At 44.4% G+C, this 17,405-nt stretch overlaps 1 protein-coding gene across 1 annotated transcript in view; it reads right to left on the bottom strand.

Moving 5' to 3' along the window:
- Positions 1 to 6,665: 6,665 nt before the first annotated feature.
- Positions 6,666 to 17,405, bottom strand: part of abat (4-aminobutyrate aminotransferase) — a gene marked incomplete in the record, with an annotated part of 131,810 nt that continues 121,070 nt past the window's right edge. The window contains 2 exon segments of the mRNA XM_037688785.1: positions 6,666 to 8,416; positions 9,739 to 9,850. Of these exon segments, the coding sequence (XP_037544713.1) occupies positions 8,295 to 8,416; positions 9,739 to 9,850 (234 nt within the window).

The raw sequence follows: 17,405 nt of genomic DNA on the forward strand, positions 1-17,405 counted from the left end.
AAAATTGGACTGCTAAGTATTTATTTACTGAAGTCAGGGGTAAAGCCATGTGTTTAGTTTGCGGGGAGCAGATCGCCGTGTTTAAGGACTACAATTTGAGTCGGCATTACGAGACAAAACACGGGGAGAAATACAAGAACATGACTGACGCTGAAAAGGCGCGGACATCGGAAGCTTTGCTAGCTAAACTGCAAAAGCAGCAAGGCTTTTTTACCAAGCTTCACACATCCAGGGATGCAGCAACCAAGACCAGCTTTGTGATAGCTCACAAAATCGCTAAAAACAGTAAGCCATTCTCGGAGGGGGAGTTTATCAAAGAGTGCTTGGTGGATTCCGCAGCTTTAATATGCCCTGAAAAAAAGAAGCATTTGAGAAAGTCCCGCTCTCCAGGCGAACCGTGACGAGAAGGGGGGAGGACATATCGTGGAATCTGGAGCTTCAGCTGCAACGTGAAGTGGCAAGTTTTGACTTTTTCTCCTTGGTTTTGGACGAAAGCTGTGATGTCCGTGACACAGCCCAGTTACTCATATTTGTCCGCGGGATCACTCCGGACTTCAAGATTACGGAGGAGCTGGCAGCAACGTGGTCGATGAAAGGGACGACTACAGGGGGCGATCTCTTCATGGAGGTGAATGCGTGCATGGACACACTGGGACTGAAATGGGACAGACTGGCAGGTGTCACAACGGACGGTTGTCCAAATCTTACAGGGAAAAATGTGGGACTTTTAAAACGTATGCAAGATAAAGTGTCTGAAATCGACTCAGATCAGGAATTGGTATTTTTGCATTGTATTATACACCAACATGTGTTGTGCAAGTCAGTGCTAAAAATTAACCATGTTATTAATGTTGTTACTAACATAGTAAACTTCATCAGGGCACGAGCATTGAATCACAGACAGTTTGTCGCACTTTTGGAGGATCATGAGTCTGAGCATAGTGACATCGGCTACCACACACCTGTCAGATGGCTCAGCCTGGGCAAAGTGCTAAAAAGAGTTTGGGACCTGAAAACAGAGATTCAAGAGTTTTGTGAGATGAAAGGCAAAGACATCCCAGAGCTCTCAGATGAGGACTGGAGGGCAGATTTTGCATTTGCTGTTGATGTGACAGCACTGATGAATGACCTGAACACCAAGCTGCAAGGCAGGGGCCTTTTTGTTCATGAAATGCACACCCTGGTGAAGGCTTTCATGAAAAAGATGCTGTTTCTTTCAAGCCAACTGGAGAGCAACAATCTCACTCACATGCATACCCTGAAAGAAGTCACACCATCAGCCGATCACCTCCGCAGGTACTCCTCCATGTTAGGAGCATTGCATTGTGAGTTTTCAAGGAGATTTGAAGATCTCAGAACAATCGAGGATGAAATGCACATGATTTCCTCTCCCTTTACCTGCAGTGTGGATAATGCACCCAGTGATGTTCAGCTGGAACTCATTGATCTGCAGTCTGATGCAGTACTGGCAGAGCTCTTTAAATCAGGATCTCTACTGGATTTCTACTCTTCTCTCAAAGAGGAGAACTTTCCAAACATGAAGAGACATGCTCAGAAGATGTTGGTTCTCTTTGGCTCTACCTACATATGTGAACAAACATTTTCAATGATGAAGTTCACGAAATCCAAGTACAGATCATCTCTCACTGATGATCATCTGTCAGCTGTGCTTCGCATCTCCACCTCAGACATTCAACCTGATTTTGATGCACTCGTTAAAGCCCAGGAGAGACTAGATTTCTCTCACTGAACAAGAAAAAACAACTTAAAAATGTAAGAAGTTTTAAATGATGTTTTGATGGTTGAGTTGTGCATGATTTTAATTGTATTGTGGTTATTTTTATTTGCACATGTTGTGTGTTTTTATGATGTTGTTTTAGGGATTTATTGCCATTCCCATTGTTTGGGAAATTCGCTTGAATAAATTACATTTTTTTGGAAGGCAACCTCATGTTTTCATTGCTTAATTATAACATATACTCTTACCAGCTTGTCAAAACAATGCTATTTACAGATTTTATAAAGAAATAGAGTTAATATTATGCAGAATTGAGATCAGCCTTTTGGCCGGCCCTCCACAATATTTTCTGTTTCTCATGTGGCCCCATGGAAAAAATAATTGCCCACCCCTGCTCTAGAGCCTGTCTTGTGTGGGATTTCTCCTTCTGCCTGGCTTCTGAGCTAGTGGGGACGCGGTCTGCTCTGTGATACAGAGTCCTGATGACTCCTAACTTGTGCTCCAAAGGGTGATGGGAGTCAAACTGCAAATACTGGTCTGTGTGGGTGGGTTTGCGGTACACCTCAGTTTGCAAATGTCCTCTATCAGAGACTGAGACCTCACAGTCCAAGAAAGCCAACTTGCCATTTTTTTCATCTTCTCGTGTGAACTTGATGTATTTATCCACAGAGTTGATGTGGTCAGTAAAATGTTGGACTTCCTGAGATTTAATTTTAACCCATGTGTCGTCAACATACCTGAACCAATGACTTGGTGGTGTCCCTGAAAAGGACGTCAAGGCTCTCTTTTCTACCTCCTCCATGTACAGGTTGGCAACAATAGGAGAAACTGGAGACCCCATAGCACACCCAAGTTTCACCCCTTAGCATTTCTCCTCCTGTGTTCCAACGCTGTCGCACCTGTGTCTGATCCTAATCACCGCAGGTGCCTTTCATTTCACCTTGTTAGTGTCAGTATATATTCAGCCCCTTGGTGTCTTGTCAGTGTCTCTGAATTGTCCTTGTCATGCCCAAGGCTTCATGTTTTCGAAATCCCTCCGTGTCGCCCCTTTAAAGTAAGTCTGCTGCCCCGACAGCTATTTGTTTTGTTTATTCATATTAAACATTTTACTTATTTTACTGGAGTTTCCTCATCTTCCTGCTTGTGGGTTCCACACACGGAAGCAATCATGATTGAATCCAGAGACCAAAGAGAACCCAGCAGGAAGATAACTCTTTTCGAGCTCCTGGCCCGCGAGGCAGAGAAGACTGCTCTACGTGAGGAGGAAGAGAGGAAAAAGACTTTGTACCAAGGTACGCGCCTGTCTTTTAAACCTGTGTCTTTTGCCTCACCACCTCGCCTTTCTTCACCTCCTCATAAAGTTGCAGCTCCTCGCAACCCACCTCCTCTCCAACCACCTCCTGCTATTCCGGAGTGGTCTTCAAAGGGAGGGGGACAACTCGCTCAGACTCGCCGCAGGAGGAACGGGTGGCAGAACTGAGCCGGCTCCACCGAACTCCAGCACATCCCTCCTCAGACGCAGCCAAGTCCTTGCCCGTGCATATCCTTTCGTGGGGGGAGGACGTTGCATCTTTCGCTGGCAGAGAGGAGACCACACACCCCTGCACACCTGTCGCTTGAGGGGAGGATGTCGTATGCCCCTGTGTATCTGTCGCTGGGAGGGGAGGATGCCGCATGCTCCTGCGCACCTGTCGCTGGGGGGAGGAACCCTGCAGCCCCAGCAATCTCTGGAAGAGGATGATCGCAATGGAAGACTTCATCTCCAGGTACACCGGGGCTGACAACAACAACTTGCCGAAGATGTGGCAGCAGTTCCAGCAGGCGTGGATGGAGAGGCGCGTGCTACACTCACTTCTGCTGGTTGTTGCTCAGCCTGGTTCTCCTCCCAGCTCACCTCCAGCTGATCTCTCTCCCTCACCATCAGCTGCATCCGGTCCGGGTCCCACGCCAGCTGCTCCTGCCTGGCTTTCCATGCCAGCAGCATCAGCACTGGACTCACTGGTCTCTGCACCAGCCCTGGACCCGCTGGTCTCCGCACCAACCCTGGACCCGCTGGTCTCCGCACCAACCTTGGACCCGCTGGTCTCTGCACCAGCTCCTGCCTCGCTGGGTCCTGCACCAGCTCCTGCCTCGCTGGGTCCCGCACCAGCTCCTGCCTCGCAGGGTCCCGCACCAGCTCCTGCCTCGCAGGGTCCCGCACCAGCTCCTGCCTGGCTGTATCCCGCTCCTGCCTCACTGGGTCCTGCACCAGCTCCTCACATGCTGGTTTCTGCCTCAGTGCTTGCTATATGTACTGCGATATATTGAGTATATATTCAATATATCCCCCAGCCCTATGTGTAACACTTAAGGCTCCAGTATACTCGCGCGTCCTGTCAGCCGTGCGGAAACTGTGCACACTTTCCGCAGAGGGTTGAGACCTCATACTCGAGCGTCCACCCTGAGCAGCTGCAGAACAGCTCCGCAGACAAGACGCATTTACTTTTGGGACAAATTGAGGTCGCCGATTGATCATTTGCTGACACGCCTACTGGATTGATTGACAGGTCAAAAAAAAAAAAAAAGCTGGCAGCCTCAGCCGCAGATGTGTTCTATGTTTATATGTTGTTAATAAAAAGTTCTTAAAAAAAACAGGGAGCGCTGGCCCTGCAGTCCACACATCAGACCAGCCCACCAGAAAATCTCCAGACTCTCCCACAGCCATGCTGGACCTGAGTTTAATTCTCTCATGACAAATTCCTTCATTCCTCACCATTTCAGTCATGGTGTCAACTGAGGAGGAGGAAGAGATCGCTTGTCTTTTGGCAAAAAACAAAAGAAAAGGAAAGAAGAAGGGGAATTTAATACATTGGTGTTGCATACAAAACAGTCCGTCGCTGGGCAGTTTATTGTGCGACACGAGTACGTGTACAAGGTCGTAAAAATTGAGCTTTGCGTGGACATGCCATGTGGGCGTCTGTATCAACTAATTCATTCATTCAAATTTTATGTAGACAGGTAAATCCAAATGAGCCTCGAGGACTCATTTACAAGAGAGACCTGATCCGGTACACGCAGACCTCCGCAGACTGACAAACCCGGTAGTATACTGGGGGCTTTAGAGTTTAGGTCAGAAGGATGTTAATAATTTAATCAAAGTAGCTTGAGGAAGGGGTCAGCACAGTGGTGCAGTTGGTAGAACTGTTGCCCCTCAGCAAGCAGGTAGGCAGTTCAAATTCCAGCGAGGGGCCTTTCTGTGTGGAGTTTGCATGTTCTCTCCGTGCATGCATGGGTTTTCTCCAGGTACTCCAGTTTCCTCCCACAGATCAAAAACATGCATGTTAGACTGACTGATAACTAAATTGTCCCTAGGTGAGAGTGAGAGAGTGAATGGTTGTTTGTCTCTATGTGTCCCTGTGATGGGCTGGAGACATGTCCAGGGTGTCTCCCGCCTCTTGCACAGTGACTGCTGGACATGGACACCAGTGACCCACGCGATCCCAAAAGGAAGAAACGGGTAAAGATGGATGGTTTGAGGAAGGGTCAGAGTAGAAGTGAAATATTTCATCAGCCTCAAGTTCAATGAAAAGCAAAAACATTGTTGTCATCAGCAGCAGATGGCTGTGCGTCCAGCTGTCTCTCTGTCCATCTGAGTGACTCCAGAGGCTGACCGGACCTCAACAGAAGCACAGAGGGGTGGCAGGTTTACTGATAGGGAGTGGGTGCAGCTTTGAGGGGTCTGAGCGGAACACAGCATTTATTATTAAACTGATCTCTGAATTATAAAGCTGATAAACTAAACAACCGAGAGCTTTAGTTTCAGAAAACAACAACCAAATAAACTCAAGAATGCAAGTTTATTCCAAACGTACTTTATTTGTCACAGACTGTGGACAGAAAGTTTTATAGACAACAGTTAGAGCTTCTGGAATAATGACATCAATCAAAAGCCAGACAACAGGAAGTTAGTCATGTCTTTATGTTAACACATGTTCTCAGCGATCCTCTGAGTAATACTGACTGACGACAAACACATGATCTTCATCTGACCTGGGGAGCAGCTGGGGGGGGTCGAGGGCCCAGAGTAGGGCAAATGAGGGAAAGACCAATGTGGGTGTTTCCCCTTTCATGTTTGGTGGCACTAACATGTCAGTCCAGACCAAAACCTCTGGGGAACGTTTGCAACATCTTGTTGAGTCGAGGGCTTTAGCAATTAAGAGTGAAGGCAGAGGGGGTCCTACCTGGTGTTAGCAGGGTGCTCCTAATCCAGTGGTCGGTGAGTGTGTTAGCATAATAAGTGACGTATTCACAGTATAAATGAAGCTGTCCACATTCGTCTCACTCCATAAACTCCACTGAACATTTAGAGAAACATCAGTTTACAGAATCAGCTCCAGCAGCTTTACTAAACTTCAACTTTAAATGTAAAACCTGTGCGGGGCCGACCTGAAGCTCTACATTTACATTTCACCTGCGGATGGATCACCCTTTAATAAACTTAATTGAGCTGGAACCAGTTTTTGCACAGAAAGCTTAGAAACATCGTTAGTTAGAACACATAAAGGTTCAATCAGGTCATCTGGACAGTTTCTTTTTGGGAGAAATGTTTCGTCTGTCATCTGAAAGACTTCATCAGGCCTGCCAACCCACAACTGTCATATAAATATACACCTCCCTGATGTGTTTCAAGCCAGCCCTCTGGAGTTCCCAGAAACTGCCTTTACACATGCAGAAATCATGTAAAACAATCAATCATCAGGTAGAACAATCAAATGTTTTAGGCCTTATGGGTGACAGCTACTCACAGAAACAGCCTGAGGACGCACATTGAAACACGTCAAGGAGGTGCTATTTATACGACAGATCTTGTTGGCAGGCCTCAGACTGATGAAGTTTTCTGATAAAAGACGAAACATTTCTCCCAAAAAGAAACTGTCCAGATGACACGATTTAACCTTTTTTAGTGACTTATCTACCTGGATGATTGAGCTTACAAACCTTTTCCTTTAGGTACAACATCTATTGAACAATGAAAGTTCAAAATGTTCCTTTACCTCCAATGAACAATTCTTCTACATCTGGCCAGCTTCATGGGTCATGTTCTGTTGACAGAAGGAGTTCACTGATCGAGAAGCGAGTGGATAGTTTTAGTTCTGATTCTCTGCAGCGGATTGAACAGAAGGAAATAATCTGGTCACATGCAGGCACTAAATCATCCCGCATCGTTCCAGTCCTGTTTAGAATAACATGGTTCTGGTCCAGTTTCAGATCAGCACAAACCATTCTTCATTACAGTTAGTTAAATCACATGCAGGCTGACAGCTTCAGGTGACCTTTCCTTCTTTTGACCACTTGTGTGTCTGTGAAACAGGAAATGACACAATGTTGGCACACGAGCACCCAAGCATTCAGTTTTCATGGAGCTGTTTCTATAAACAACCTCTGGTTTAGTTCTACTACAGAATCTCAGTCAAATCCCCATGCCCTTCAAAAATAAGGTAAAATTTGATGCAGGCAGCATCTGTGTCGGGGAACTGTTCTGTGTTCTGTTGTCATCGTTTTGTTAAAACGCTCGATTAGACAAGATTTAAATAAACAATATTTAAAATTTGTGTTGGAATCAAAAGTGTAGCCACAACCTGGACCTGCTGGCCTCTATCCTGCCTGGTTTCTCCTGGGTCTCCTCAGACAATAGAACGGTTGTTAAACTAAACATGTTCTCCTTAAAGCTGTGGACCTTTAAGCTCAGCTTGAGTCCAACTCATCTGTACAAGAAGCCAAAACTAAAAAAAAAACTGACTTCAGTCTCATGTTGTCATGTTTCCATTTACATGTCAAAATATTCAGATAGAACTTCATCACTCAGAAATTCAATAAAAAAAAATCTGCCTAAATTCTTCATGGCTTCTTTTTATCATAACTATTTGAAACTGGCTTCTATGAAAAAACATTTTTCCACAGCTCAAAAACTCCTTGAATGAAATTCCCAACATTCAATTAAGATTTTCCTTCACTTCACGACGGGTTTAACGGTGCAGACATCAGATTTAATTTCACCGGACAAAGTCCTGCTGACTGAGACGCCCCCCGGTTTCAAGTTCTACACCAACAAACACGCTACTGGAACATGAACCCAGGCTGAGTCTTCCTGCTGACACCTGAAGCTCTTTGTCACTGTGAGCTAAGGTGCGATGATTTGAACCTGCTGTCTGCTGACTGGAGGGGCGGTCAATTAGATGGTGTGTTAGATTTACGGATATGATGGGCCGTCAGTCGGGACTCCATCATCACGTCAGTGCACGTGTGCCAACATGAATCAAAATATCAAATGAGTTCAGAAACATTTTCTGAATAAAAAAACGACAATTTGTTAAACAACCTCTGCTCTGAAAGGTTGCACAGGTCATAGGACAAACACCAGGTACCTTCTCTGGCTAAGGAGATGACCACAGCTGGCTGTGTGGTCCTTCAAAAAGAATGTCTGTGGGATTGATCAGCATGCTTTCCTACATCTCTCTCCCCACCCTCACACCACCTTCTCTGAACCAACTCTCCTCCCTGTCGCTCTGGTCAGCTTCTATTTGTTCTGGGCCAGAACATTGTTGAAGATGTTCAGGAAGATGTGGGCGTGGTACTCCTTAAAGATGAGTGCTGGACGGAACCGGATTGATGAGTCTCCACATCCTCCCAGGAGCACACCTGTGGGCGACAAACACCATTAGTGCACACACTCACTCAGCACTCTGGTTGTACTCAAATTCAGGTTTAACTCTACTTAAGACTTAGCACTAAAAAGTTCAGGTTTAACTCTACTTAAGGCTTAGCCCTATTAAGTTCCGATTTAACTCTATTCAAGGCGTAATACTATTAAGTTCAGGATTAACTGTATTTAAGGATTAGAACTATTAACTTCAGGTTTAACTCTATTTAAGGCTTAGAACTATTAAATTCAGGTTTAACTCTATTTAAGGCTTAGCACTACTAAATTCAAGTTCAACTGTATTTAAGGCTTAGCACTATTAAATACAGGTTTAACTGTATTTAAGGCTTAGCACTATTAAATACAGGTTTAACTGTATTTAAGGCTTAGCACTATTAAGTTCCAGTTTAAGTCTATTTAAGGCTTAGCAATATTAAGTTCAGGTTTAACCCTATTTAAGGGTTAGCACTATTAAGTTCAGGTTTGACCTTATTTAAGGCTTAGCACTGTTAAGTTCAGGTTTAACTCTATTTAAGGCTTAGCACTTTGTTCAGGATTAACACTATTTAAGGCTCAGCACTATTAATTTCAGTTTTAACTCTATTTAAGGCTTAGCACTATTAAGTTCAGGTTTAATTCTATTTAAGGCTTAGCACTATTAAGTTCAGGTTTAATTCTATTTAAGGCTTAGCATTATTAAGTTTAAGTTTAACTCTGTTTAAGGCTTAGAGTTGCTGAACTCATCAGACCCGCGTGGCCGAGACCCAAACAGGTGAGATCACAAAATATCCGACATGTCAGAGCAGGATGCAGGCAGCAGCAGGGGAAGCATTTAATGCGTTTTGACAGCTCTTCAGCTCTGATCTTCTGCCCCCTCAGCCACGCACATCCACCAACCGTTAATAATAGTCGATGGTATAAGCAGTCCAAGCTTAATTAAAAATGTTGGGGTTTTTTCTGGGTTCGGGCCAGTAATTACTGTTAATTCGTCGGATCGGGTGGGGTTTGGAGACGATGGTTACGGGCTGGGGCCAGGTCCGGATTGTTTGGACCCGACTGCAACTCTAGTTGTGACAGTAAGCCTGAGAGTTACCAGAGCCAAGAAAACCGTTACCGGAACACACTGTGTCAAAATAAGAGAATTCCCGGATCCTGTTCTGGCAGGATCCCTCTCAAAATTAAGCCCTGCATACACGAGGCCCAAGAATAAATCACTACAAACTGGAACTAACAAAAACAAACAACAAAAACGCAAAAATAACAGGAACAAACTCGAAGAGACTGAAACAAACAAGACATATCAGGCAAACATGAAGAGTACCTTTATTTCTCATTTGCAGCAGGATCCGGTCTCGGGTGGCAGCGTCTCGTGCATCCACAGCACAGAATGTCCCCTGTCCTCGAGCTCGGCTCAGAACACTGGGGTACTGGGCCTGGGGTCAGAGGGTTGGAGGTTATGTTCATACACACAAACGTTGAATTACAGAACATGGTGTTGTCCCAGATCTCCTATCCACCTTATTCCTGGGGGCTCTACTGTATAAATCCCAGAATCACCAAATGAAAAATGGCCTGACACAGAGAAAAAATTTAGAGAAATTCTAAATGGCAAATTGAAAATCGATCAAAAGCACATTGAAATTGATCGAGCACACCGTCTTGGAAAGCCATTGAAGGATGGTGACAAAAGACCAAGACCAATAATAGTTCAACTCTATAGATATAAAGACGAACAGCTCATCCTGTCTAAAGCAAACAAACTGAAAGGCTCACACATCTACATGAACGAGGATTATTCAGAGGCTGTGCGTCAGAAGCGTAAAGAACTGCTGCCTGAGATGAGAGCGGCAAGAGCAAGAGGAGAACGGGCCTATCTGAATTATGATGGACTCGCAGTGCGAGCCATGAGTGAGCGTCCTACAAGAGAGCGGCATATGGGTTCTAATGAGGAGGATGATCAATAATCTGTTGCCCTGGCATTCAACCATGTTTTTAATTTTCTGTTCCTCTTATGGTAGCTCATGTTCCATGTTCCCCGAAGCAAAAACAAATGAATTTATGTAGTAATTTAACTAGTGATAGTGACCCTCCAAACTTAACATCCAATAATAATTTGTTTTTTCATTCTTTTGAGCCACAAAATGATAAGGTTTATACCTGTTTCAATCCTGATTTATTATTTTCATCAGAATATTCTTCTATAGACCTAAACACCTATGACAGAAACCAGTCTAATATTTATGATCCTTCTTCATGTAATTATTTGAATGAAAATCAGTTCAACTCTTTCTTTTCATCTGGTAAAATGTCCAACACCTTTTCTTCTCTCCACCTTAACATAAGAAGTCTTTCAAAAAAGAATGATCACTTTTACCATTATCCTGCATCACTGAACCATATGTTCACAATAACTGCAGTGAGCGAAACTTGTCTAAATGATGAAATCCATTCACTGTTTAATATTGATGGTTCTACATCTGTTCACCAATGTAGAGGAAGTCGAGGAGGAGGAGTCTCTCTCTATGTTCTAAAGGACCAGGAATTCAAACAGAGACCTGATGTTGAAGAGAAGTTTCATGGCTGTTACACAGAATGTGTTTTTATTGAGGTTCAATCTATGAAAAGAAAATTGATTGTAGGATGTATCTACCATCCTCCTAATATAGACATAAACAACTTCAAAGAATGTCTTACAGAAATCTTAGAACTTGTTGCTAAAGAGGCTAAACTTTGTTATTTATTAGGTGACTTCAATGTCAACCTCTTGAATGAGAACAAACATCACATAGATGACCTTATAGATATTTTGTCTTCAAATTATTTTTATCCCCTCACTTGTAAGCCCACTAGAATAACTCCTCAGTCCTCTACATTGACAATATTTTTACTAATGCATTGACTGATGTTATCAAATCTGGTATTCTTTATACTGATATTTCATAACACCTTCCTGTTTTTCAGTTTTCTTCCATAATTAACAAACAGTCCACAAATAAATCAAAGAGAGATTATTTTAGAAATTTCAATGAAAGTAACATTAACAACTTCTCAGATATACGAGCAAACATGTCTTGGGAAACAGTATATGAAGTTTCTGATGTGAATGTGGCCTATAAAATATTTTATGCAAAATTTCATTCAGTTTTTGACAAATGTTTTCCTCTGATGTCTAAAGGTAAAGGAAGTTCTGTAAAATTTAACAAACCAGAACTTAGGAAATCTGTTTTAAAGAAAAATAAGTTATATAAAAGATATTTGCAAAACCCAAGTCCTTTAAATTTAGCAACATACAAAAAGCATTGGAATAATTATCATCACCTCATTAGAAATACTAAATGAAATTACTGTAGCGATCTATTTACAAATCACAAAACGAGCATTACACTTTAAATCAAAGCTAAACTTTAATTCAAAGCTAAAAATAATCTGTATACAAGATAAAATAATCTGTATACAAGAAACGAAACCACAATGAGTGCAAATACATCAAATGATGAAGAAAAATATAGAATTTTAAATATAGATATCCTGATGCATGCTCACTAATCCAGGTAGAAAAATCTAAAAAAGTTAAGTCTGGTCCTCTGGACGGTCAAAAAACAAACAAAAAAAATGTAGAAATGTTTCTTCTTTCATCCGAAAGACTTCTTCAGTCTGAGGTGCTGTATTCAGCTCAGTCTTATATAAACAGCTATGAGATGAATACAGCACCTCAGACTGAAGAAGTCTTTCGGATGAACGTTTCTACATTTTTTAAATTTTTTTTGGTTTGTTTTTTGAATGTCCAGAGGACCAGACTTAACCTCTTTTAGATTTAAATATAAATGTTTTTGTAGAATCTGGTTCATCAGATTTAATTCAGTTCAGTTTATTTATACAGCGCCAAGTTACAACAGAAGTCGTGTTGGGGCACTGAACAGAAACATTCATATATAAAAATAATAATTTAGTATTATTTATCTGAGGAGCAGACTGCTTTGAGTAACTCATCGCAGAACTCTCATTAGCAGGACTTGGATTCTGGACACGCCTCCAGAATTGGTCCTAAAGTGCAGGTGCAAATCCAGGCTGAGTAAGGGTGTGCAGGGCTGAGCAGAGTTGGGACTGATTAGGGGCAGTGCAAAAGGGGCATAACTAATGGATATATGTAAAAAAGGACTATCCCAGCTTGGCTGACAGGGCACTGAAATGCCTTCTCCCTTTTGCAACAACTTACTTGTGAGTCTGGTTTTTCAACTTTAAAGGTACTCAAAACAAAACATAGAGCATGTCAACACGTGGACAATGACATGCGTATGGCACTGACAGACATTAAGCCCAGGCTTGACAAACTGTGTAAGAGCCACTGTTGTGCTTTCCCGAGTGAGGTAGACACAGGACACGTGCCACACCCTCACTGCAGCCTATCTCCTCCAAGGGATCTAAAACTAATCCTGAGACTCAGGTATTACCTGCAGCTGATTTTCCAGGACAGTCTAGTTCAAGGCTGTATGGAGATGATTCACCCAGACTGTTAACTACCTCCGATCCTTGCACCACACCCAAAGTCTCACCTCGTGCCTCACCCGACCTAGCAGCAGGAGTGGGGACGTTTAGCAGACGAGGAAGCGCAAGTTAACGGTAGCTCATCTCCTGATTTAGCGTTGCAATTGTTAACCGATCTGGCTTTGTTTAGAGTCTAGGCGCTAGACTCTTGGATGTTTTTTTTTATAATCAAAAGCTAATAAAACCGTTTGAAGCCTCCCATGCTTCTGTTGTTTCTCTGAACCAAGTTTTCCACTTCTAAGAACAAAGGGGGTGATGAAATAAGAATCCAGATTTTTACGTTTTGCTTTGCTTTTAATCAATAATTTTTGCAGGGGAACAGCGGTATGCACAGTAATGATTACATTCGATTACAAAGAGGTTACATAATGAATAATATTCACTCCTTAGTCACTTTCCAGTTGTTGACCTTTCCTGGGCAAGGTAGATTTCTGTCCCTGTGGAGGGCTTGAGGATGGCTCGTGGACTCCACTCTGCTCGGCCTCGGATGTCTTTTGTACAGCCGGCCACGCCCTGACTCACTCAGGAGCACCAGTATCCACACAGTTTACCTACACTCTCTACCTGACCCAATACGTTATTTCTCACTGCAATGAAGACCTTTCTGCAACTCTGAACAACCAGGTTTATAATATAATTGATATTTCTACTTGCCAATACATGCACTGCTGTTTTAATTTGTAATAAGGTTTTATTTAGGACTAAGTTTGTGAAACGTCTTCTTACCATTTTACTGATTTTAGCAAGAAGCAGATTTCCCCATCCCCTCTTGGATGTGGGCCGTTTCTGGTCTTTTCCAGCTGGTCTGAATTTGAAGAAAAGGATTCAGGAATAATCCAGGCTGAAGGTAGATAAATAGCTCCAAACGAAGCGTATTCCAACGGATTCACCCTTATACTTCCTCAGCTGAGACCGTCCAAAACTTGTCCTATTAATCCACAATCGTCCCATGGTCCAAACAGGTCCTGTTCGTTACATCCACACACGAGTAGTGGTCCCCAACAGCAGAGGTTTTACAGAGACATCTGTTTTTATAGCCTGAGGATTTGACTGACACTTCCAAACCGATCATGCCATCGGACAAACCCAACCTTTTTTTGGCTGAGCTTAGGTCCGATTTTCAGGCTCATCTATGAGGATTTGCCAGTCATTCCTCATGCATATTAAAATCTGGGTGTACTTGTTCAATTGTGCTTAGTCATTCTGAGTGTAAGAGTACCACTGCCTGCAGCTCCTCCTCCAAGATGGCCACTAATCGCCCACACCTGACGGCCATCAGACTGAGGAGGCGCCCCTGCTACAAAAGGCTGCAGTCCAGTGCTACTCTTCGCTGGAGCATATCACCTTCCATGGTAGTTGTGCTTCAAGCCTTTTAGGCTAATACCCACAAGTACTAACCTTACTCTCTTGTTTCCAGTGTTTTCCTGGTTCCTCGGCTTGTTAAAAGGACCCCTCGTGATCCGTTGGTTTCTGGACTCCTCGTGTCCTGTTCCTGGTCCCTTGGACTCCCTCGTGGCCAGCTCTTGGTTTGTAGACCCCCTTGGATCCCTCCTTGGTTCAATTACCCTCGTGCCTGGATCTCCCTCGCCTGGTGCTTCTAATCCAGACAGTGCCTGCCCTGCCAGCTACTGGACTCTCTCTGGACTCTCTGGAGCTCTCGTGGACAGGAGGATTGGAACCCTCCTCTGGACCAAACTGTAAGAGATTCACAGAACACAAAATAACTATCTCTTAAGAACTCTACCATCGTTCTGACTGTTCCTCCTCTACCTCCTCCAGGAGCTGCAGAGAAGTTGCACCAGTACTGTATATATCACCTGTAAATAAACACTGTTCTTTTGTATCCACCTGAGTCTGTCTCGTTCCGGGTCTCATACGAATCTGGGTTCCCCGCGGTTACGACAGAAATGCTCCAGCCAAAGCAGACCCAGAATGAGACCAGGGGCGAACAGACAATCGCCATCTCACAGGTGGAACGGATCTCCAGACTAGAAACAATGTTGCAACAGGTTCTGACCCAGCAACGTGTGGCCCAGTCCAACATGCAGGAACTCGGAGGTATGATTTACTCCATCAAACAACAACTCCTACCTCCTCTTCCTCCAGATCCGACCGACCCGCCTGTCCCCAGCGTCCCTAGTGAGGCGCCTGTCGCAACCTCCCATGGTCAGCAGCTGCTCGTCAAACCGTCTGAACTGTTCGCCGGAGATCCCGACCAATGTGGGGGTTTTCTGCTGCAGTGCAGACTCGCTTTCGAGGGAGCCCCGTCTCTCTACCACACAGACTCTGCTAAAATTATTTACTTTATTAACCTTCTCAAAGGTAACGCCCTTCGCTGGGCTAATTCTTTTATGCAGTCCCACGTGAATCCCCCGGCTACTTACTCTCAACTCCTGAAGGAGTTCCGACGGATCTTCGATCGCCCCCTGCAGGCTCCAAACGCAGTGAAACGTCTCCTGGGGTTACGTCAAGGCCGCCGTCCTGTTTCTGAGTACGCCCTGGAGTTCCGGATCCTGGCGACTCAAACGAGGTGGGGCGATCTTGCTCTCCAAGGTGCGTTTCTGAACTCACTCTCCAACCAGATAAAGGACCAAATCGCTGCACGAGACGAACCGGAAGTGTTCGACCAACTTATTGAAATGGCTATTGCCATTGATGACCGCTTCCGGGAACGGAGGCGAGACGGGACTACAACCCCCAGAAGCCTTCCACTTCCGGGTTCGCAGCCCCTTCAGGTGAACCTCGTTATTTTAAGACAGCGAAAGAAGGTTACCATATGCAAACGTCCCCGGTTATTAATCTTCCTTGTTTGTTTCCCCAGACCAAACTCTCCGTGCCTCCCGAGCCAGAACCCATGCAGATTGGGCTAACATGGTTGACTTTTGAAGAGTGAGAGCGCCGTAGAAACACTAACCTCTGCATTTACTGTGGCAACTCCGGTCATTATTTACCTCTCTGCCCGTTTCGGGGAAACGAGCAAGCCCACCAGTAAAGCGGGAGATACTAGTGGGTAACTCAGCTCTTATCTCCCCATTTAAACTCCTCTTGCCCACAGTTATCCAAATAAACAGTTCTCGTGTCCCCTTATTGGCCCTGGTTGACTCAGGCGCCGAACAAAATCTCACCAGTTCGGACCTGGTCACCAAATACTCTTTACCCACTCGCGAAATCACTCCCATTTCTGTTTCCGGCGTAACTGGTGAGACGTTGGCGCTTGTCCAACGAAAAACCATCAAGCTTCACTTAATCATCTCTGGCAACTACCATGAGAGAACCGATTTTTTTGTGTTTGACTCCTCCGTTTCTCAGGTTATTTTAGGTTTTCCCTGGCTGAAAACGCACAACCCAGACATTAATTGGGAGCTAGGACGAGTAGAGAAGTGGAGCAATAAGTGCCTCAAAGACTGTCTACACTCCGCGATTGCCGGGCAGCCAGTGGTCACTCCTCCTAGTGAGGAGGTAGATCTCTCCGCTGTTCCCACTGCCTACCACGACCTCGCGTCGGCGTTCAGCAAACAGAGAGCCTTATCACTCCCTCCTCACCGTCCCTATGACTGTGCCATTGATTTACTCCCTGGCGCCCCCTTGCCGTCTAGCCGACTTTATAATCTCTCGGGCCCCGAGAGGGGTTCCATGAAAGAATATATCAACGAGTCCCTCGACTCTGGTATCATTCACCCCTCCACGTCTCCCGTCGGTGCAGGTTTCTTTTTTGTTTCCAAGAAAGATAAAATCTTACGTCCCTGCATCTACTATCGCGGTTTGAACAGTATTACTGTTAAAAATAAATATCCACTCCCCTTAATCAACTCCCTCCATGAGCAGTTACAATCTGCCACCATTTTTACTAAATTGGATTTAAGAAATGCCTACCACCTCGTTCGCATAAGAGAAGGCGACGAGTGGAAAACAGCATTTAAAACACCCCTCGGCCATTTTGAATATTTAGTTATGCCTTTTGGTTTAACAAATGCCCCCGCGGTTTTTCAGGCCCTCGTGAACGACGTATTACACTACTTCATCGGCGATTTTGTGTTTGTTTACCTTGACGATATCCTCATTTTTTCCCGTGATCCCTCTCTGCATGCGGGACAGGTAAGGAAGGTCCTCCAGAGGTTACTGGAGAATCAGCTGTTCGTGAAAGCCGAGAAGTGCCAATTCAATGTCCCCTCGGTTCCCTTCCTAGGTTTCATTTTTGGGGGAGGCCACTGCAAGACCGACCCAGAAAAAACAAGAGCTGTGGTCGAGTGGCCTACCCCCGAGTCCAGGAAACAATTGCAACGCTTCCTGGGCTTCGTAAATTTTTATAGGCGCTTTATTAAAAATTACAGTCGAGTGGCCGCCCCACTTTCTCAGCTCACCTCTACCTCCAGACCATTTATCTGGTCACCTGAGACTGAGACTGCTTTTCTTAAATTAAAAACATTATTTTCTTCTACGCCC

The sequence above is a fragment of the Nematolebias whitei genome, chromosome 15 (assembly GCF_014905685.2).
Source record: "Nematolebias whitei isolate Nwh7 chromosome 15, NemWhi1, whole genome shotgun sequence".
NCBI classification, from domain to species: Eukaryota; Metazoa; Chordata; class Actinopteri; order Cyprinodontiformes; family Rivulidae; genus Nematolebias; species Nematolebias whitei.